The sequence below is a fragment of the Ochotona princeps genome, chromosome 3 (assembly GCF_030435755.1).
Source record: "Ochotona princeps isolate mOchPri1 chromosome 3, mOchPri1.hap1, whole genome shotgun sequence".
NCBI classification, from domain to species: Eukaryota; Metazoa; Chordata; class Mammalia; order Lagomorpha; family Ochotonidae; genus Ochotona; species Ochotona princeps.
The window spans coordinates 77,430,335-77,454,003 of NC_080834.1; the positions used below are offsets into that span (position 1 = coordinate 77,430,335).

The following is a 23,669-nucleotide window of genomic DNA, read 5'->3' on the forward strand; positions in this document are numbered from 1 at the left end:
TCCCCATTCCTGGGTACTAATGTGGTTGGGTTGCTGGGAGTGACCCTCTCCTCTTTTCTCTCTGTTTTCCCAGATACAGGAAGAAATAAGGAGATTGGAGGAGGTTGTCTCATCTACTTTCCCCTGTTTCTCAACTCTCCCCACCCTAATCTGTGGTCTGCTTGGGCATGCATCCCTCTTGAATATGTAAACATCATTTAAAAATACAATGAATTTATTATTAAATTATTTGCATGGCAAAGAGAGAAAACTCCCAGCTGCTGGTGTATTCCCCAAATGCACACCAAGGTTGAGGCTGGGCTGGGCTCAGTGCCGGGAACTGGGAACTCAATCCATGTCACTCTTAAAGGTGGTAGGAATCCAATTACTTGAGTCATCTCTGTTGCCTCCCAGGATCTACACTGGCAGGAAACTGGAATCCTGGGCCAAAGCCGGATACAAAATTCAGGTACCCAGTGTAAAATATGGTCATTATTGTGTGGGTTTTTTTTTTAAGATTTATTTTTAATTATTTGAAAGGCAGAATGACAGACAGGGAGTGAAAAGGGAATAGGAGAGAGATGTTTCATTTACTGTTTCCCAAATGAGCTTAATGGCCAGGGCTAGACCAAATCTAAGCCAGGAGCCTGGAACTCCATCTGGTCTCACATGTGGGTGTCCAGGTCCTAAGTATCTGGGCCATTTTCCACTGCTTTCCCAGGAATGTTAGCATGGAACTAGATTTGGAAGCAGAGCAGCCAAGACTCAAACTAGCGCTTTTATGGGATACTGGAATCACAGGCAGAGGCTTAACCCACTGCCACTCAGATGTGAACATGTTAACTAGAAGCTTAACCGTTAATCTAATGCCCACTCCCAGAGCTGTGTCTTGAGATCCCTAGCTTTGACTATGAACAAATTGCAGAGATGCTAGCACGAAAGGACACATGTCAGTGTTCTTTCAGTCCTGACTGACAGATAATGTGTTCAGTGAGGAAAGTGGCAGCTGAAGTCTGCAAGAAAAGACAGGTTTGACACACAGTGCAAAAGTCAAATGCAAAGTTTGGCAAGTAGTCGGGTGAGAGGGAAGGGAGAGGGGAAAATCTGAATAGAACCCCAGATTTCAAGTCTGAGCAACTCGGTGAACTAATGGTGGAAATTCAAGAGAGGCGCTTTGTGAGGTGCCAGGGAGGAGCAGGAGCAGTAGGGCTTTGGCTTATGTAATTTTCTCTGTGAAAAAGCCATGGCCTGGAGGAATGCAGAAGGCTGCTGCAAGAACATTTGGAACTGAGAAAGGGCTGGGCTGGAGGTGAAGCTGTTGGGAGTGGGCATTTGGCATGGTGATTTGTCACTGTTTGGGACACACACATCCCATATTGGAACACCTGCTTCAAGTCCCAGCTCCTACAATTCTGAAAGAGCTTCTTGTTAATGAGCATCCTGGGAGACATGCCTCAAGTGATTAGATCCCTGCTACCCACTTGGGGAGACCTGGATAGAATTCCTGGCTTCCAGTTTCAGCCTGACTCTATCCTAGCTGTTGCAGGCATTCGGCAAGTGAGCCAGCAGATAGAAGATAGTGCTGTCATACTGTGACTCCCTTTCAAGTAAGTTGAAAATATTTTCTTTTTTTTTTTTTTTTTTTATAATCCATTTTATTGTATTGTTGTTGACAATCTTTACATAGTTAACTATAGTTGAAGGAAAATCAAGAAAGAGAAGAAAAAAAAAAGGTTCAGGGGGATAGGGAGGTGGGCAATGCTATTATGTCCATATTGTTTCCATCATGTATCTGAGGTAAAAGGGGATATTGAGGGAGAAGCCCCACCCGGTTTCCCGCCCACCCCAAGTCCCGGATGTGGGGCATGCTCTAAGATATGTGCTCAAGTGGAGTTAATAGTTCTCCAGTTATGAGTCACTGCCAGTTTCGCTCGATGAGGTGGTCCACTGATTGATATGGTCCATCATGAAGTCTCCGTTTGTCCCATATTTCGCTGCCAACATATAGCTGAGATGAATGATTGTCCTATTCTGTCTTCTGTCTTTTCTTGGTTAGAATTCTGAGTCCAGCAGTTCAAGTGGGGAGATCTCCAAAGATACTTTGAGGTATTCCCAGACCAGATTCTTGTATGTTCTAGCAAGCACAGGGCCCGGCACAGTCCATCACCCTGATCAGCTGGTGGTTGCAATTGCTGTGTTGGTTCTGTTTTCAGTCCCGAGTTGCACTGGAACCAATGGGTGTTGCAGTCCAGTCTGGTTCGGCCCTTACATCAACCAGTGGGAGCTGTAGCCTAGTTGGGGCGACCCACAATAACCCCCACCAGACCGCCCCCTACCCTGGTTTGCCAGTATGTGTAGCAGAAGACCAATCTGTCCCACATCCCATTTGGCTCTGGTACTTGTCAATGGGTATTAAAGCTTGGTTTTATCTAACCAACTCAACCATCCAGCCCTCACAGATATTGTTGAGTACCTCTCTATCTAGCCATCCCAGCCCCCATCCTAGTTTTCATGCCCTCCCACGGGAATAGTGACCCAAGAAGGGGGAACCCACTTTTCCCTCCCAGGTCTCTCTGTCCCGGTTTATGCACTCTTTAGGTGGTCCTGTGATTTGACTCGACAGAATTAGTCCCCAGTGCCAGCTTCTGCCAGCTGATGCTGTGGCCCTGATCTTATCCACATGCAGCGCACAGGTGTTGTAGCCTTGCTTAGTCGTGTCTGTCTCTATCCCAGCCAACACTCTCCAGTGGGAGTGGTTGTCCAGCGAGGGGACCAGCCCCTTAACCCCCCCGCCAGCTCTGCCCCTCCCTTCCTGGATCTCACGTGTGCTGGATGGGTGCTGCATTCATATCCAGTACAGGCAACCACGCCCTGGCGTTCCAGAATGTGTACTGGTTTTGTCGCAACCAAACCCGGCCCATTCCACACTCTGTTCTGGTGATCGGATTTGCCAGAGGATGACATGAACTGATTCAGCCTGGTCTGCTCCTGACCCATGCCGAATGCATGCCAGTGGGAAACTTTCCATGGCCTATTCTGGGCTGTTTCCAATCATGCTTCTCGCGCTTACCTGCAGGGACTGTGTCCTGCCAGAGGAGTTGCCCAGGCTCCTCCATCAGAACCCCTCCCAATGCCAGATTTTGCGCTTGCCAGGGGGTTCTTGAGCCAACCCTACTCAGTTCACCTCCTGTCCTAGCAGGAACAGTGGCTTTTCCTGGCTGGCTTTCACCCCATTCTGACTCTTGTTGTTGGATGTTTCAGCCCAGCCATGGCTCGTCCATACCCACATACAGCTCACACATGGCTCAGAAGGGGATTGAGACCCAGCCTAGTCAGTCCCACATCTACCCTGTTTCTCCATAACACCAGATGGTGCTGGGATCTGAACCGGCCTGGTGCATCCAATCCCAGCCCACACTAGTGCCTCGGGTGACTGCAACTGTTTCCTAGATAGAACGCAGCCCCCATTCCAGCACATACACCCCTTGGTGGGAACCTCATCCCAGCTGTGGCATCCCAGATTGGGACCATTCCTAGCCGTAAATCACGCACCTGCACGTGGTTGCTCCGAGGACCATTAGGTGCCAGCCTGCTACACAAGCCGGAGCTTATCTTTTACTTGATAGGTGTTCAAAGCTCAGCATTATTTTCTTTTAAAAAAGAAATGAAGCTTTTGGAATCATGCACAGAATGAGATGTCATGGTCCACTAGAGGAGCAGGTAAGACCTCCAAAGGCAGGAAAAAGCAAACTGATAGGGAACATCAGATCCTTGGGGAACCTCAGCCAAAGACACAGAAGCAGAGCCCTGGGAGGAGAATGGCATGCCCAGAAGCATGTAGCTGTGGAACTGAGTACAAGGGAGCAAACGGTTCCAGAAAGGAGCCAACACCCTTTGGCTTTGTTGATTAGAAGACTGTCACGATCGAGAGTAGTAGAAGAAGAGGAGGCAGGGTCAGAAAAGAGTGCTTAGGCAACAGCAGACAAAAGCAGCAGGTCTGGTCTGTGGGTTTAAGAGCTTGACAGGAAGCAGTGAAGGGGGAAGAGATGTAGGGAAAATCTGCATTAAGGGCACCAGTTAAATCTGTGCAATGGTGATAGGCAGTGGTGGGTGAAAATGCTTGGGTCATGCTGGGTAATGGCTGCAAAAATATTTTCAGTGACAGAAACCACAACAGATGAGCTGTAAACAATTCTCTGACATTTTCATGAAGCTAACCAAAATTTATGGGCCTGTTCCCATTCCCCGTAACAGTCCCCACCCAGCAATTGCTTTAGAGACCATGGCAAGGACAGTGGGACAGAGTTATTATCCCCTTTCCTGGGACGCGTGAATTCACTTCAGACCTCCCAGAGCACAGCAGAGAACTGCTTTCATTACACACTGTCTTTGAAGAGTTTAATAGCTTCCAGGGAAAGGGAAGGAAGGATATTTTGTTGATGAATTTAGATTTGTAAAATACTGGGATTTTCTCCAACTACAATTCATAAATTGCTACGTGTGTAACTGTCACAGGTGCAGGAGGTAGAAGAACATTTTAGCTGTTCTTCCTAATGTAAAGTTGAATGCACTTAAGTGAGTAACAATACTTCAATGTTATTTCACTGACTCCATCTAGAGCAAAAGATTTCTTGTGCAAAAAGTAAGCAGAAAGGCAAGATGTTGGTAATGATTAATGAATGAGTGACAGTTGGCTCTGACTGCTGTCAGCTTAGTTAGAACAACGTCCATAAAGCATTCAGCCAACAGTGTGCTCTGTCATCCTGTTCTGTCCTGTAAGGGAGAGGGGAGGCTGGAGCTGTGTGCAGCATGGCAGAAAGGAGAAGGCAGACCAGGGAAATGGAAAGGAAGTGAGAGGTAAAGAGAGCCTCAACCCTTTCCAGGGAGGTGCTTGCTCTTCCACCCGTCGGCTCTGTTGGACACCATGGCTATCCGTGTGTGTTCAGAAGTGGTCCCCCGGGGCTGCTCACTGTCACATTTGTGCACGGTCCTCAGACGCAGAGGAAAGTGTTGGAAGTCATTAGCACATCTCCCCCGCGGAGATGAAACTGGGCTCAGCACCAACAAATGAGCCCCAGAGGGGACTTGTCTCCTCTGGGCTTGGATAATGGCTATTCCCTGATGATGCACGAGGAGGAGTCCAAGTCCAGGATGTGCCTTGTATTGTATCACACAGTCAGTCTTGAACAGCAGGGCTGCTGGTTGTGTGTGTGTGTTCATAAATATATAATGAATTCATAATGCGTCTCTCAATAAGGAGGTATGAAGACCCCTCCTTGCTGTAGAGCCAAAGGAAGCAGAACGTTACACAAAGCATCAGTGAGTCTCATTAACAGACACAACCCGTGTGAAGAATCCAGGGGGACTTGCTCTACATTTCTATGAGTGATGCCCATTTTTTAACCTGAAATATGCTGGTAATTTTCTCACTAGCAAAATTCCATTTGCCTACAGATTCACAAATATGTTTTTCTTTCATACTTAGTTAAATGACCTTCATGGTCCGGATGCCACAGAAAAAGAAAGCCTCATTTGTCATGTTTTTTCCTCATGTACTCATTTTCTGAGAACATGAAATGTAACCGTCATCGCCAAATGATTGATTTTCAGCAAAATGAAAACCATATAACATAGAGCAGCAGAGTCTTATAAAATTCTGTATTATGTATAAAATGCCTACTCGAATTTAATAAAATGGGAATGACTCATAGGAATATGAGAATTTTGATTGTAATATGGGTGGTCATGGTTAAGAATAAGATCAGTGGTGTGAGAAAAAGAATGCTTTCATTTAAAGGGATTTATTAATAAGATTCTCAGGGTCATGACAATTGCATGGTAGTTCCTACAACAGAATTCTCATCAATTCCCATAGTAATGTGATAGGAATACAAGTAACAGTTTTAGTGGAGTTCCTAAATATAATTCTAATAATTTCAGTCTTCCCTTCCATCCTTCTTTCCTTCTTTCTTTATTTTATAACGATGTTTCCTTCTTAGATTTTGCTTAAATAGCAGATTCAGTGGTGTCCCTAGGTATAATTCTAATAATTTGATGCTTCCAACCCCCTTTCCTTCTCTCTCTGTCTTCCTCTCTCTCTCTCTCTCATTTTCTAATGATGTTTCCTTCTGAGATTTTGCTTGCAAAATGTAGTCAGCCCTTTGAAGTCCCCAGCCTCAAAGCCAGCCACAATAGTGACCGAGTGAGCCCAGTGCATGCGTTAGCAGATGATAAGCATAACGGTGACTCTGACTGGATAGAGATCAATGGCAAATGAGAAGCTTCCTATTAAATATGGTCATCACATGAAAATAATTTATTGAAATTCGCTTCTAAATGCAGTTTGAAAAATGCTTATCACGGTCATGCGTACTTTATAACAAGGTAATTTCAGCACGAAGAAACTGACTGCTCCTTCGTTCTTTAAGGCACAGGGTCATTTGGATCATTTAATAGCAGTTTTGGTTACAGATACGACCTCAGAAAGTAGGCTCTGTAACGAACTGGGATTGATTCCGTCAAAATCTTTAATTGCTTTGTCATTCATAATGACTGAATATTTTCAATAATAAAATCATACAATATACAAGTGACTTTAATGTTTTGTTATTTTTTATTTTAAACTCACAGAAAAAAAGGGCACATTTTATTTTTTTGTTTGTTTCTGCAATTTCGCCTTTCCTGCTGTCCCAGTGCCTATCCCAGCGATACTGAGGTAGACACAATACTGAGGTAGACATGGCCATTGTTCCCAGGAAGCCCAGAGAGCGGCTAAGCCCTGCTCAGAGTCCTCCATGAGAACACATCCAGCTTCCTGTTCGTCTCTGTTTATTAAGGAGATTCTTCAGCAATGAGCTTTACTTTCCCGAATGTCTGAGTTTATTTCCTTGGAACAGCTTTCTTGAAATGAAATTACTAGATCAAATGGTATGAATATTTCAAGACTCCTCTTTGTAAGCTTATTTCCAAAGGAATAGTTACCAATTTACCTGATACTAGCAATCTAAAAAATATAGTATCACCCAGAGCTTGACAAGCTGCTAATGAGACTGTATTGCTTCTAACTGGCATTTATTTAGTTCCTAGCAACCTTGAACATTTTTGCAAGTATTCATATGTACATTTTTAGCATTTTTTCTTCTTCGATGTTTTCTTCTCAGTTGGCTTAGTTGTGCCAGCTGCAGCCTCGATGACTTACCATCTTTGCTACTTTCCACAGGCTCCCATGATTCCTTCAGCTACTGGGTCGATGAAAAGTCCCCAGTGGGGCCTGATCAGACCCCAGCTATCAAACGCCTGGCCAGGATCTCATTGGTGAAGAAGCTGATGAAGAAATGGTCCGTAACTCAGAACCTGACCTTCCGGGAGCAGCTGGAGGCTGGCATCCGCTACTTCGACCTGCGCGTGTCTTCCAAGCCAGGCGACGCCCAGCAGGAGATCTACTTCATCCATGGGCTGTTTGGCATCAAGGTCTGGGATGGGCTGATGGAGATTGACTCGTTCCTTTCGCAGCATCCTCAGGAGATTGTCTTCCTGGATTTCAACCACTTCTATGCCATGGAAGAAGCCCATCACAAATGCCTGGTGATCCGCATTCAGGAGGCCTTTGGAAGCAAGTTGTGTCCAGCCTGTAATGTGGAGAGTATGACGTTGCAATCCTTGTGGCAGAAGAAGCACCAGGTAGGAAGAGAGAAGAGGCAAAGACAAGACTTTTAACTCTTGGTTCTTTTCCTGTGCTGCAAGCTATGAAATAGTTCTATCCAATGCCAGGAGGCTAGAAGGGGTGGATTGTTTGGACTGTTAATCATGTAGACTAAGTCCTATGCTCCAAAATGATTGCAGTGTTTTCACTGAGCTTTGTTCAACTGGAATTGACACCTGCCAAATATTTAAAGCTGGCTTGGCAACCCATTTGACATCCATAATGAATTTCAATGGGCTGGTTGGTCATGAACAACCTGTCTCTCACAAAGTCTGCTTTTACCTTCCTAGTTCAACCCAGGGATGATCCATTACATGGTACTTTCCACACTGTAGGGGATAATTCTTGCCTCATTATTGATAAGGAAAATATTAGCTGGCAAAGTCTCTTAAAGTTATTCATCTCAGGGGTGTGTTAACTTGTTCATGGACCCTTTTCATAGAACTTGGGTAGCAGGAAGAGAGCCAAGGAAAGGGCAATCTGTTGTAGGGTTTCCAGCCCAGGGGAGCATTCTCCTGGTTGCTGACACTGAACAAAGCCAGGGTAGGTATTTGGTGCAGCAGGTTAGTTGTTGTTTCAGATGCATGCATCCCCTATCAGAGTGCCTGGTTTCAGTACTGGCTCCTTCACTTCTGATTCAGTTTCATGCTAATGTGGTAGATGATATCAAGACCAGGATCCCTACTACCCACACAGAAACCCAGACTGAATTCCAGCTTCTGACCTTGGTCTGGTCCAGCCCTGGGCGGACTTGAGATACATCAGTAAATAAAGCGAGCAAAAGCCCTTGCCCTCGTGGGACCTTCATTCAGATAGAAGGAAATACATCATAAGGTAAGGATAAGAAGACATGATATATAATGCAGAAAGTGACCACAATCTCCATGGAAAAGCAGAAAGTCAAGTGCAATAAGAAAGAAGCAAAATCCTGTGGCTTAGAGTTGATTGTTCTTTTGCTTGGGTTCAGCTGGTAGCTCTCATTCACAAGACATTCGCAGGGGTTTGTCATGTGGATACTTGCAAGCAGAGGAAGCGGTGCAAAGGCCCTACAGTAGGAGCCTCTCTCGTGTCTTGAGGAAAAACAGGTGATGGGAGTAGCAAGCAGGTGGAGACCCAGAAGTGGAGGAGGAGGTCAGAGGGAGAGCTGGTGAATGTCGTCCTTGAAGACGCTGCGACCAGCTGGCTCAGTGGGAATGAGGAGAGTTCTGAGCACTGCGTCACATGGCCTGGTGGATCTTACTCCTTCTGATGACTGTGCTAGGAAGGGACTGGGCCCCAAGGGTGTGGGCAGGAATAAGAGAACCAATCAAGATAATGCTAACGACCCATGGTCAGAGTTGGAATCCCTTAAACTATTAACAACTACAGCCCATTATTCATAAGTCAGGGAAAGTTACAGTAGAACCATGTGGGGAGACAATTGCAGAACACAGACCCTGGGTGCAATTCCCTGTACCTGGGTTCTTGCAGCCTAAGGTGGCTTTGCTAGGCCAGCCATCCCCCATCTGATCTGAAATGCCCCCCTGTAGCCCTCATCATCACATTGCTCAAGGAGGCTCTTGATAAAAGCCTCTTCCTTTATTGCATATGTACCTTTCCCAAAGAGAAGAACCGCAGGGTTCTCTTGTCCCGAAGGGCCAGCATGGGCACAAGGCCACGCAGCCTCCAAGCCCTTCCACAGCAGTTGGGCAGGCCAGCTCTGCTCCAAGATGGCCAATTACACAGCAGGAGGAAATTCTCCCCTTCCCAGCAATCTGCTTACCAGGATCCTGGGATTAACCCCATTAGCACATGCGTTTACCAGTCCTTAGCAGGCAGACATTACTCAGCACCAGGGGTCGGGGAGCTGTTGACTCTTACCTAGCTCAGTGTCCTTCTCAACTGCAGGCTCTCAGCAGTGAAGCCGCAGCCTGCATGGTCACTTCCACCTGAGAGCTCCCAGAGGATCCCCAAGGGCTTGGCGAGGAGGGGAGGGTGGGGAAGTCTGAATTTGAATGGGAAAAAAAAAATAACATGTTCCATGCTAAACTTAAACCAAAGCTTTAGGACCTGTCAATCACGAGTATAGGTAGTGACCCACAGCCGCTTGGCCTTAACTCTTATTTAGTCCCTGTCAGTGCAGACATATCACATTTTCAGTCATGACAGGTTTCTCCAAATGCAAAATATCTTTATCTAATACATGTGTCATGAAGCAAATCCAAAAACTTCTTACAAATGTATTTACTACGCAGATAGCTGTATATTCTATATCTTTGATTTCTTTTTGTAGGCCTATTTTCTTTTATATGTTTGTTTAAAATATAACTCTCTCTTGTTTTGAAATTTGGTAGAGTTACAGAGAGAGAGGGAGAGGCAAAGAGGGGGAGATCTCCCATCCACTGGTTCACTCCCCAAATGGGTGCAGCGGCTGGGGCTGGGCCATGTGAAAGTGGGAATCTGGAATTCCATTCTAATCTTCCTTTGGGTGGCTGACTCCCGGGTGCTTGGGCTAGCTCTAGGCTGTTATCTCAGGTCTATTATCAGGAAGCTGGATCTGTAGTGGAATAGCCAGGACTTGAACCAGTGCCCCTACGAGAGGTGGCATCACAGCAATTTAACCTGCTCTGTCACAACCCACTATGCCACAATGCTAGCTCATAATTTATAATTATAATAGATTACATTACTTTATTATAATTCTATATACAGTAATTCAAAAAGGGGGTCTTCCAAAGGTGTTCATATCCATTTTAAAAAAAGAGAGGATTAAGATTCTTTGCATCACACACAGTACATGCTGTGAATCTTTGCTCAGTGGTTTTAGAAACACCTGTAGCTAATAATTCTTGAATTTCTACATACAGTTGCATTTGACTGCTTTCTGCAGCAGTCCCTAGAGCCCAGGAAATAGCCTCTTGCACTTTTTCATGAGTTGTCGTCCTTTTCTTGTTCCGAACATGGCAGGTCCTTATTTTCTACCACTGTCCCTTCTACAAGCAATACCCCTTCCTGTGGCCCGGAAAGAAGATCCCGGCACCTTGGGCCAACACCACGAGTGTGCGCAAACTCATCCTCTTCTTAGAGACCACCCTGAGTGAGCGAGCCCCCCGCGGGGCCTTCCATGTCTCCCAGGCAATCCTCACACCCCGAGTGAAGACCATCGCCAGGGGCCTGGTCGGAGGCCTCAAGAACACACTGGTTCACAGGTAAGAATTGGAACTGGGGCCATCTCACGTGTTAGGGTTGGCTCTGGTTTTGAATTATCTGAATAAACAGCGGAGAAACCCATTGAGTTGACAAATTTAAAACAAACACCCTTCTATTTGAGAAAGTTATGCATTTGGGATGGTTTACATTAACAAAGGACCTGTGAGCCCGTGGTTAAGGAATATACATTATGGAAATAAAAATGCTCTCAATTTTCAGAATGTGACAAAGCACCTTGAATCAGTGCCACACTGGTCTGTTCGCTTTTGTCACTGGCACTGACGCATCCTGCTCCCACCCTGGCTCTTACGATTTGTCCAAGTACTCACTCATTCAAGAATCATTCATTACATACCACTGCGCTAGAGACTCGATGGAGATGGCCCTTGAAGCACTTGCTCTCCTGCCCTCGTGCCCGTGAGTCCCAAGCAGCAGCTGCAGATGCCAACCACTGTTCATACACTAGCTCTGGGTAATCCCTGGGGGTAGCACGGAGGCTTACTGTACACTTGGGCAGCAGAAATGCCAGTCCCGTGTATTGGGCAATGTTCTTTGTCTGGGATACGGATGAAGGATACTACAGTACTTTGCAGTATACGTATGTGTGTACATGTATGTATATCCATCTCTGTGCACACATGCATGTCTATATGTACGTACATGAAGGGAATGTTCTAAATACATTCAAATCACAGGGCACCCTTTGTGACTTGAGCTGAGGAGGCTAATATAGCTGACCAACAAAACAGACTTTGTATGTCTGTTGGTTCTTGAGCTGCAGGTGGTGGAAGTGGAATCACAGAGGGAATGATTCCTCCAGAAACATGTCCCTAATGTGAGCTCAAATAACAGTCTCATCTAGCAGGAATTTGATGGCAAGGGAAGCCTGTGATTTTCCTTTCTTTATGACTGCTCCTGTTTGCCTTGGCCAAAGACAAAAGCAGAAACCCACATTGCTTTTCGAATTTTTAACTAGCACATAACAATGTGCATTTTAATACATGTTTGCCATGTGTGATGATGGAACCAAAGTAATTAGCATTTCCAACTCCTTATCATTTCTTTTTAGAGCCTTCCAGCTCTTCTTTTCTGATTCTCTTCAAAATACACAACAGATTATTGTGAACTGGACATTAAGCTGTGGACCACTCTAACTTGTCATTTCTATCTGCTGTATTTTGGTACCTGTTATCTGACTTCCTACCATCTCACTTCCCCACTTTCCTGGTCTCTACTAAGCACTATTCTACTCTCTTCTACTTTAAAATCAGTTGTTTTCTTAAAGATTACTTATTTGAGGGCGGGCACGGTGGCCTAGTGGCTAAAGTCCTTACCTTGAACGTGCCGGGATCCCATATGGGCACTTGTTCTAATCCCAGCAGCCCTGCTTCCCATCCAGCTCCCATCCAGTCGAGGACGGCCCAATGCCTTGGGACCCTGCACCCACGTGGGAGACCCAGAGGAGGCTCCAGGCTCATGGCTTCGGATTGGCTCAGCTCTGGCTGTTGTGGTCTCTTGGGGAGTGAATCATCGGACAGAAGATCTTCCTCTCTGTCTCGCCTCCTCTTCATATATCGAACTTTGCAATAAAAAAATAAATAAATCTTTAAGAAAAGAAAGATTATTTATTTGAAAGTCAGTGTTCCAGAGAGAGAAAGAGAGAGATCTGAGAGCTCTTCCATCCTCTGGCTCACTCCCCAAATGGCTGCGACGGCCAGCAGCCAAGAGTTTCATCTCCCAAGTGGAATACAAGAATCCAAGCACTTGGACCATTCTCCTCTGCTTTTCCCGGGCCATTTGCATGGAGCTGGATCGGAAGTGAAGCGGCCGGGACACAAATCTCCACCCATATGTGATGCCAACATTGTAGGCAGCAGCTTATCCCTGTGTACCACGCCAGCCTTTGGAATCATCTTGTGTTTGTTTGTTTGTTTTTCTTTTTGGCAAATGCATATGAGAGAACACCTGTGGTATTTGTCTTTCTGTGCCTGGCTTATTTCGCTTAGCACCATGTCCTCCAGTTCCATCCAGGTTGCCACAAATCAAAGATTTTCATTCTTTCCTTTCTGTGTGGCATCTGTGGTTCTTCTCAATTAATTGTTTTGAACTTTAAAAAGAGGATTTCATAGAAACAGTAGTATATCTTTCTGAAAGACCCATGATTAGAATTTCACACACACACAGCCCTATGTTCATGTATCCACACTATTGTCCTCCTGCTTTCGGTACATTTGTAGATGAACACAATAGAATTGATTTATTCAGTCAACAAACATTGAGTAGCTGGGAGGGGCTGGAGGGAAAGACGGACAGTGAAGAAGTCTAACCTTTGTCCTCAATGGGACTCAGAGTGCAGCGGGAAAAGCAGACACGAGCAGGTCTTGAAAGCAGTGTGACGATCGCTGTGATCAAAGTCTGCAGACAGTCGTTTAACAAGGAAGAGGAAGCACTTGAAAAATAGAGTGGTTCTCTCCACACACTTTTATACAAAGGGCTTTTCATGCTGCTTTACTTCATTCCTAAACCATGCCAGTCCCTCAGAGGGCATGTTATCTAGGGCTCACTGTCACCACCCCCCTCCCCCACTCAGCAAGGAGGCTGTACGGTTAAATGACCCACATCTGGGTCTGGGTCCCTGCTAAGAGTCAGTAATACATCTCAGACTGCACTTCTGATCTCTCGGTATTCAACACTGACTCGGAGAAAACTTCCTGTAACACCCTGTTCCTTTTCCATCTCTGGCACTGGTACCTTCTCTGAGCAGATCCATCTGGTTAGGGTTGTATCACAGTGGCTAGCATACATGTAGGTTCCCAGCACTGTGATCTGGCTGCAGATGAATCATTGGCTCTTTCATCTAATGATAGCAGCACGTGCCTCAATCCAAGGTGTCCTAGGAATGCCATCACCCTTGCCCAGTGCTTAGAAAGGCACTTGCACATCTCAGCCCATGCTGGTCACAAGACAATTACAGGGATGTGTCATGCATTCCTAGGCCGGCCCTGCAAGTGCAGGAGGAAATGCCGCTGGGGTCAAGACCAGGGCAAACGTGACTGTGACCTCTTCTGGGCAGCTGAGTAAGTGCAGGGCCCTTGCTTGAGTACCAGCACCCAGACGCCGGCCAGGGGGCACTGTCCAGCTGGGGCTGGGTCCCAGGGATCTGCTCACAATGAGATGTGGAAACGGACAAGGCATGCTTTCCACAGATGTGGGGGTGGTTCTGTCTGGTAGAAGTGAACCCCCTAACTCCCAAGTGAAGTCAGCCCTGGAGCCGGATCAGCATGGCGCATCACCAGAGAAGGAAGCTTGAGAAATGGCCGTTCTGGCTGCATGTCTGCTGTGCCGGTCCCTGGAGTCATGGACACCCAAAGTTCAGATTGATCGCACTCGCACTGAAATCAAGCCACAGGGGGTTTCACCTAAAGCTTGAGAACAGGACACCCACAGGACTCCGAAAGGGGTCATGGGCTGAAATGAGAAAGGCTGGGATGGAAGACCAGGATGGTCTCTGTCTGGGCAGGACTATTCACCCCGCTTCCCCAATTCATTTATTGAACCCCTAAACCCCCAGTACCTTCAAATATGACTATCTTTTAAGATGAGTGTTTCAAGAGGCAGTGAACTTAAAATGAACGGTGGACCTTAACCTAGTGTGTCTTTCAAGGAAAAGAAACCTTAGACACACAGGGAGACCCTAGGTCTTATGTGCATAGAGACAGTGCCGTGTAAGGATGTAGTGGGCCAGGGAGGGAACTAAGGAGAAAACCAAACCTCCTGGCTGCCTGGCCTTGCTCAGCCACCTCCAGAGCAGGAGCAAACAAACCCTGCTATTTAAGCCATCTGTTGTGTGGTGTCTGCCCACACCAGCCCTTGCAAATCACTACAGTGCTTAGCCACACAGGGGCCTTATTCTGTTCTGAATTTTCTTACTGGTTTTCTTACTGCCTCACTAGAATTTGATACCACTTTGTGAGACTGCAGAACCTTCACATGAAAATGCCCACTACAGAGCCTGGCTCCAAGTAGATCTGCCAGTCCTATTGGTAGAAACAGCCCAGCCTTGTTCTCAGGCGGTCTCCAGGTCAAAGGGCAGTGAGTGATGGTAGAAGTTGGTGGAAGTGCTGCAGCGACACGTGGAGGCCTGTCCACCATATCCAGTCATCTCTGGTAGGAATCTGTCATCCTGATCGATGCCAGGAGTTGAGAAAATAAAGTAGTACCTCCTCACCATATGATCCACAGTCTCCTCTCTCTGAATGTAAGCCTAGTTATTTCATCCTTGCCTTGGGGAAGGTTGTCATATACACCCTGAAGCTACCATAGAGTTCTGGATCTCTGGAGACCACAGATACATTCAAGCCTTTCCCAGGTTTCTCAGTGCAGGCTCCCCCAGAGTTTGACTGACAGCCCATGTCTGAAGTTCCTGCCAGGTCTTCAATCCCCATTTCCCCTTGATTACCAGCAGATGGCGCCCGTGTTTCATATGTCTACACTACCTGTGGGCAGTCTTGTCCAGCTGACTCCACTGGTCATGATCTTCCAGTGGGCCCTGTGTATTCCTGGTCTGTGTCTCCAGTGAAAGCTTGCATATGCAGCCCCTCGTTCTCAGACCAATAACATTGTGTAGCCTGAGTTCTCATCCTTAGCCTCTAAATGTCTCAGCCTTCCAGTCTTCCAATTTGATTCCTTCCACTCCTCACAAAGTGCTCACTAATATTCCAGGAACTGTCCCGGATACTTACAATGTATTACTTTTGCTTAATAACCCCAAACTCTGCCTGAGATATGGTTAGGATCCCCATTTTACAGGAGGAGAAACTGAGTAGCAATAGAACCAAGTACATGGAGGTCACCCTGCAATTATTAAACCTTCCACATGGAGGTGTCCCTGAGAGAGGTTTAAGTTCCATTCAGCTGTTGTCATAAGGTGTGAAGTGATTCAGGGGAGGAGCTTTAATCCAAGGCTCATTTGCAGAGGCCACTAAGTGAGGGGATACCCAGGGGTTGTTTACAAGAAAATAGTGCCACTGCCGGCCTTGGGGCCTCGCGAAGGGCTCCACAACAGGGATGTGAGGACATGGACCTGCTGAGAGAAATGGGGGCAGCTTCCAAGGAGAAAAGGAAGTGGGAAGACAGGGAGGTGTTACCCAAATAACACAAAGGAGCCAATTAAGAGACTGACAAGACCTAGTTTGGGCCTAGAGCAAATGCTTGCTAAAAACAAACCTCCAGTCTCACAACTTAACATAAGTTGCTGTGTACCAACTGGGTACTTAGTAAGCTAGTTTTACCACACCTTCTCACTCCCTGGCAATGGTTCCTAGCATCTCACACTGCGTGCTAATGCAGAAATGGTCCACAGAGGTGACAGATTTCGTTGTGTCACCACACTGCTGCTTTGTGGATAAGACATTGTAGGTGTCACATAGGAGCCTTTATTGTATAGAGTGAGGCAGACTGTGAGATAACCGAATATACACGAATCCACCAGGAAATCAGGGCAACGAGAGTACGTGCAGTTCATAAGGAAAAGAATGGTGCTTGTCCCCCACTTTATACCATATAAAAATCAAATCGAGATGAATTCTAGGACTAAGCATAGGAGCTAAAACCATAAAGCTTTCAGAAGAAAATAGATAATATTTTTTATGAATTAGGAGTAAGTAAAATTTTCTTGAAAAGCTCATCAAACTCACAAAAGGAAAAACTGATGGGTTAGACTCGATCAAAATTGTTGTGTTCAAGGTCATCAAAATATGGCATTAGGAAACAACTGACAAGCTTCAAGATACAAAAGAATATTCACGAAATATAACTGACAAGGTTAGTGTCAAATATGCAATTGATTGATACGCCTGAACAGATTGTTAAATAGAAAATGAAGGGATTATTAAAAGGATTGAACAGGTACTTCCGGTAAGAATCAGTCAGTACATGGTGACCTGCTCAACATCCCCAGTCATCAGGTAAGTGCAAATTGAGCAATTATGAAATATCACTGCACATCCATGACAATGCTGACATGAAAATGACAGCGTCTCGCTCTGAGGAGGAAGGAAAGCGATCACAACACTCCGCTGACAGTCCACCTTTATGGTACAACAATCTCCACGGGAAAAGGTCTCAAAGTTTCTTATAAAGCTAAATATAAGCCTACCCTAAATCATAGCAACTTTATTCCTTCTATTTACACAAGGAAAATAAAGGGGCCAGCATTAGGGCACAGCAGGTTAAGTCTCCGCCTGCAATCGAGTACCCTGTCTTTCTGTCTCTCCTCTCAGTAACTCGTTCAAGTTAAACAAACACATAAATAAATAAATAAAAGCCAGTGTTCCATATCTAGCACTGGTTCAAATCCTGGTTGCCCCATTTCTAATCCAGATGCCTAAGAAAGCAGTAGAAGATAGCCCAAGTACTTTGGTCCTTAGCACTGGAGTGTGTGGGAGACCAAGGTGGAGTTCGTGGCTGCTAGCTTCAACCAGCGTCAGTGTCGGCTCTCCCCTGCATCTCTCTCTCTCTCTTTCTCCCACTCTTTCAGTTAAATTAATTATTTGAAAAAAGAAAAAATATTAAAGCAAAAAATCTACAAAAAAGACTTGTATAAGAAGGCCCATAACTATTTTATCCATAATATTAAAAAATTGGAAAAAAAATCCATATACCTATCAACAAGGAAATTAAAAAAAACTTATTTGTACAAAGGAATACTCTGATGCCTGCGGAAGATGGAGGGGAATTGGAATATATTTATTTTTTTTTAAGATTTTATTTATTTTTATAGGTAAGTCAAATATACAGAGAGGAGGAGAGACAGAGGGGAAGATCTTCCGTCCCAAGCAGTCACAACAGCTAGAGCTGAGCCAATCCGAAGCCAGGACCCAGGAACTCTTCTGGATCTCCCACCTGGTGCAGGGTCCCAAGGCTTTGGGTCATCCTCAACTGCTTTCCCAGGCCACAAACAGAGAGCTGGATGGGAAGTGGGGCCACCAGGACACGAACTGGTGCCCATATGGGATCCCAGCACATTCAAGGTGAGGACTTTAGCCGCTAGGCGGTTGCGACAGACTCTGGAATACATTTATATCAAGATGATTAATACCAAGCATAGTGATGTTGGTGGATTGATATGTGGCAAGCAAAGATAGCCAGTGTAGTGATAGAAGCTGAGTGGTGAATATACTTACTGTAAAAATCTTTCAGAATTGGTATGTGCTTGAATATGTTCATGATAGAATTTAAAATAAGGGCCAGCATTTTGACATAACATTCAAGCCACTGCCTGTGTTTCCAGCATACCACATCAAGTACTAGTGTAAATTCTGGTTGCTCTGCCTCCCACCTAGCTCTCTCCTAATTTGCCCCGTAAGGCAGTGGAAAATGATCTGAGTACGTGTGCTTCCCACTGGTGGGAGACCTGGCTGGAGCTCCTGGTGCTGGCCTCCGCCTGCACCTGACTATTGCAGCCATTCAGGGAGTGAACCTGGAGACGGAAGCAGTCTTTTCTTCCCCCACTCTGTCTCTCCCTTTCTCTGTGTCACCCTGCCTTTCAGATAAATTAATAAATATATCCTTCTAAAAAAATGAATTAGGGGCCTGGCGTGTAGCATGTGGCTGAAGTCCTAACCTTGTATCTGCCAAGATCCCATATGGGTGCCGGTTCTAATCCCGGCGGCCCTGCATCCCGTCCAGCTCCCTGTTTGTGGCCTGGGAAAGCAGTCGAGGATGGCCCAAAGCCTTGGGACCCTGCACCTGCAGGGGCTCTTGGCTCCTGGCTTGAGATCAGTGCAGCTCCGGCCATTGCTGCCACTTGGGGAGTAAATCAGTGGACAGAAGGTCTTCCTCTCTATCTCTCTGTATATCTGATTTTCCAATAAAAAATAAATATTTTTTAAATATAGTCAGAGAGCTCACTAATTATTAAGCTTTTAATCTTAACTTGACCTTGTTGACATGGTACCTCTTTGGTTCTTGAGGTGAGTAGAAGACAGAATTCTTGGTGGAAGAGTGACCACTTGTACTCCTAAAAGAGATGCCCGATTTAAATGGGCCCCAGGGTGCTTGTGATTTTCTTGGTATCCTTTTATTATAGTAAGGGTAATGTATTATTTCGTATCTGCAGACACAGAACTCTAAACTCTTGCCATCTGCTTTCTCTGCCCCCAACACTTTCCTCTCTGTGTAGAAATCTTCCTACCATCCTGGACTGGGTGAAAACACAGAAGCCCGGAGCCATGGGGGTCAACATCATCACATCTGACTTTGTGGACCTGGTGGACTTCGCCACAACTGTCATCGAGCTCAATGACTTCCTGGAGGAGGACAGGGCTTTGGCTAAATGCTGATGGGATTGCTCAGTCAACTTGACATGGAAGTTGTTGATCATGGGTAGAGTTCGAAAGGGTTTCCTGGTAGGAAGGGCCCTGGGCAGAGACAGAGAAGTAAGAGGAGGAGGGCTTTTTGTTTTCCTTCCTGACAAGGCCATTTGGATAAAGCTACATGGCTTTTAATTGCTTTTTCTCCCCCAAATGTGACTTTAACAAAATTTAAGTCCAAGGGAAGAAAGCTTCTTTCACGAGATCAAGGTCAGAACCTCCCCAGTGGCTTATAATGGTGAATGGAAGATGGAAATAGGGTCCCCAAGTGCTGCTGGAGTAGGGAAGGTTCCCTAATTGGCCCAGTTTCCCTATTGTTTCTTTTTTTTCCCCCAAGGTATTGTGCTTGAGCCAGTGTGAAGGATAAGCCATAATGGCATTCCAGGTCAGAAGAATGACTCATTGCAGGTGTGAACTGCCCTATGGGTTGGGTTGGCTTTCAGGAGCCAGGAGGTCAAGCACCAACTCACTTTGGTATTCATGAATGCCACCACTTCTTCCTGAGAAAGTAAGTTAGTTACCACCAAGGCGTTCCAGCCACACAAACTCTTCCTCTGTAGCTTGCAGTGCTGGCAACTGGTCACCTTAATTCTTCAAATCATTGTTTATACTGCTCTTGGTATCAAAAAAAGATTCTCTCATTTTAAAACACTGATTCCCTTCTACTTCTTTAGGCCCCCGCTTAAAAGTGAAAAGAACAATGAGAGGAGAGCTTTGGAGAGCCGAGACCATAAAGAGATAGACATGCATGTTTGTTGCTTGCCCGATTCTTTGATTTCATTCTGTAGTTTAACCCGGTATGTGGCTGCCAGTTCAGTGCCTGCGTCACTTTGACAAAGTCCTCCTTGGAGTGAGGTCTTCAAGCCAGATCCTGGAGTTGCATTTCATTGATTTCTGCTTAGGACTCATGTCCATGCTGTGAGACCTCACACTAACGCATCTTGACTGTGACACATGGAGGCAGCTGCAGTGTGCAAGGGAAAGTGCAATGGCGTTCAAGGAGGAAGCTTCAAGTAGGATTGGAGCTGATCTGTAACTCCTTGAAAACTAGACTACCTCGGGGATGTTTGGGATGACTTGTGTGGGTCATCGAGTGAAAAACCTCGGTGGTAGAACTTTTCCAGTTCTTGTCTGGACTGTTCTACTTCCTGTGGGTTATTTTAAGCCTACTCATCATCATTGAGTGCAGGCTTTAAACTCAACAAAGGGTTTTTCTTTTCTTGATGAGAAGAGGTGCTTACCTGTGAAGGGCCTTTTTGTGGTTTCATTGCTTATTATTTCATTTATTTATTTATGGAGTAGGAATCCGCAGTGCTTCTTACGTCAGGAGCACTCCCACAGAAGCTAACCGAACTCTGCTCGCCCGGAACAGATGTCACTATGGTCCTGTTCCCTTGCGACAGCCATGCTGGCAAGGCTCTGCCCATCCTGCTGCTGGAGGGTGCCGGTGAGGGCTGGACAGTGCCTGTGTGTGGATGCAGTCCCAATCTGAGAAACCACTGCCTAGCTACGCACTGGGATAGAAGATGCAATGAATCATGAAGAAAGAACTCGTGGTGCATGAGGTAGAGCCTCTGAAAGAGTGCTGCACAAGCAGGAGCTAGAAAACTGGACTTGAGAGTGTGTGTGCACGCTTCAGCACGCTGCAGATGTCCTGAACGAGTGTCAGGTTCTGGACTCTTAAGCCAATATGAGATCTCAAATGGATGTGTGCATTTGTGAAGGCCCCTGCCCCTTCTCGAGGCCGTTACCCTTCCCCGTCTTCGGATGCCCATAGCTGCACCATGCATGCCACCTGCAATAACTGGCATCCCAGGTGAGCTGCTGAAAACACGAGCACGTGCCCAGCTCCTGATCTTCCAGCCTGTGCTTTCTGTAAAATGATTGAAGCCCTGAGTTTTAGCTCCCATAGCTTAAGGAGGCCACAACACAAAGGTCTCTAGGAGAAATCTTGTTTGCATTTCCCTCTTCTTGTACTGGAACCTCTCCCTCAGGAAGTTTGGGGGATAACACTATCTAATCCTTAGAGCTTTCTCTGGATAGGAGTAAGAAAGTGAATGCCCTCTCTTCATTTTCCCTCAATTGTGATATTAAATTGTAGCCCTGAAACCCCTGGCCTGTCCTCAGAGTTTATTTTTTTGTCGTTATTGTTTTATTTTGGTTTTGCTTTTAATCCTACTAACTTAGCTCTTTTCTCCTCTTTTAACTCTTTGTTACTTGGCAAAGAAGCATGGAGGCAAGAGGAGAATCCTTCTGCTGTGTTTTATTTGAGCCTCGGCTTTGTCCAGGTGCTTGGTGCTATGAGGCCAGGTGTGTTGACAGGTGTCTCTACCGGATGCCAGTGAACTCAAGGGCTACAGACTGTTCAGTGAAATGTTTACTTGATTTTCTCGTTTAGTTTTTAAATACATTGTTGCACTTTGCTTGGATTGTAATGACTAAGTGCACCTTAGTGTTTGCATGATAAGGAAAAAATTCACCAAGCATGACTTAGAAGCACAAAAAGAAAAAAAACACAACACCAGAGTCGTGTGTGTGGAGCTGCACTCTGTGTGAGGAATACAGGTACTCACTCCTTTGGGCTACTTTTGGTTGCCAGTCTTGCTTGCAATTTGAAAATATGCACAGGAGTTCTGGGGGATATGAGAACTCTTTTGTTTTCCCTTGATAAGTAGCATTGACTGAGTGGAATCTCTGCCCCGTGAGAATGTTGCTAGACACACTGAAGAATGTGTGTCCTCTGCTCCTTGGCCATGAGGCCAGGCCAAAGAACTCAGGCACATGGGACAGAGAGACAGTATGCCTCAGCTGGAGGACTCACTCTGCACCTGCCAACAACAAAGGTAGTGACCCAGCCATGTCATGCGTTTTCACAGTTTCTGGGGACTTTCAGGTCAAATCAAGGCTCTCACTTGCTTGGAGTTCATTGAGCCAAAGAGGACTTCAGTTTCACAGAGCTTGGGATCATTATTCATTTCAAAATATAGCCGAGTTTATCACAAGCTCCCTGGACCATTTCTCACACATCACATTTCATCCTTTCCCTTCCCTTCCCTTCCCTTCCCTTCCCTTCCCTTCCCTTCCTTTCCCTTCCCTTCCCTTCCCTTCCCTTTCCTTTCCTTGTTTTTTTCTTTTTTCCCATAGGCTCAGAGATTTCCCCTTCCACCTTCCCCTTCCACCCATCCCCCTTCATAACACACAGTCACATTTTCATGGCTTTGGAAAAAGGGACCATTGCAGGTGTCAGCTGGGTTAGAGCAGTGCTTTAAGTTGAGATTTTGAGCCATGTGGGGTCACAGCTCCAGAAGATACTGAGGTCAAGATGAACTTAATGAAGGTTACTGAAAATGAAATTTTATATTCATGACAGATCTAAGGGAGCATGCCAACTAATTTTTCATATTTGCTATATTAAACCCAATAGTAGTTTGGTCATTTTCCTTAGCGCTGCTGGGTCCAGTTCCCTGAATTTTTTAGAACAGTTAAGCCACAGATCAAGTGCAAGATTTGATATATCCCCAGACAAAAGCACAAGAATTGGGCTTATGATAGTAGTGACAGGCCTGAGAAACCCCAGTCCTTCTTTCAGAAACTTTATATTCACAAAAAAGCATATGTTTCTGTTCCAGCGGATGCCAGGAGGGCACCTGTGGTGTTGTAAATCTGCAGCCTGTACCCCCAAAAGAGACCCGATTTCACTGCCAGCAGGGTGCTGTCTATAAAGCTAACAGCAGAAACATTCAGGGAAACTGAGACTGAAACAAAGCCACTTCATATTTAGTGTGTGTCACTGTGGACTTGCCTTCCAGGGTGGGCTTGTTGGTGAAGAGCAGCCCCGAGGCTCTCCTGTGAGCCGAACCAGCGGCCCTGTGCTGCCGCTTGCTGTGTCGGGATGATGCTGGCTGCCTTGAATGCCAAGGTTTGTGCAAACTCTGGTAGATAAGCTCCCTGAAACAGAAAGTTCCTGATGTTTGGAGTAAATGCAAGTTATGGAAATTCTTCCCTCTGGGGTATGCATGATGAATTCTACCTGAAGTCATTTCCCTGAAATGTGATATAGGGTGACAGAACTTGTCCGTGTCCCCTATGGTAGAGGTCTCAAGGAAACCTGTCAACGGGTATGGTGGCTCTGACAAGCCTTCCCATTACATGTTATACCAGGAGATAGTAAGTATCAATTCATGGCATCTAATAGCCAGACTGCAAGGATGTCGGTTTATCTTGACATAGAATGTGGTTGCCCTTATAAATTTCACTAACTTTCTGGTGCATCTTTGTCCCCAGCCCCAGACTGCTTCCTGGTATTTGCCACCACAAGTATTGCACGGGACACTCAGGAGTTAATAACTACCCTGATGTTCTAGTGTAGAAATATCTCTCTGTTGCCCCCAATAATCCCTGGCTGCCTACAAGACTCGGTGGCACTG

General features: G+C 45.8%; 1 protein-coding gene across 3 annotated transcripts in view; it reads left to right on the plus strand.

The window, feature by feature from the left end:
- The window catches only part of PLCXD2 (phosphatidylinositol specific phospholipase C X domain containing 2), a 58,336-nt gene extending 38,345 nt beyond the window's left edge, over window positions 1-19,991 (plus strand). For all 3 annotated transcript variants that reach the window (XM_058661854.1, XM_058661853.1, XM_004593210.2), the window contains 3 exons: window positions 7,199-7,659; window positions 10,628-10,869; window positions 19,053-19,991. In XM_058661854.1, coding sequence (XP_058517837.1) covers window positions 7,199-7,659; window positions 10,628-10,869; window positions 19,053-19,212 — 863 coding nt within the window. In that variant the 3' untranslated portion in view covers window positions 19,213-19,991. The remainder of the gene's footprint in view (window positions 1-7,198; window positions 7,660-10,627; window positions 10,870-19,052) is intronic.
- The last annotated feature ends 3,678 nt before the right edge of the window (window positions 19,992-23,669 follow it).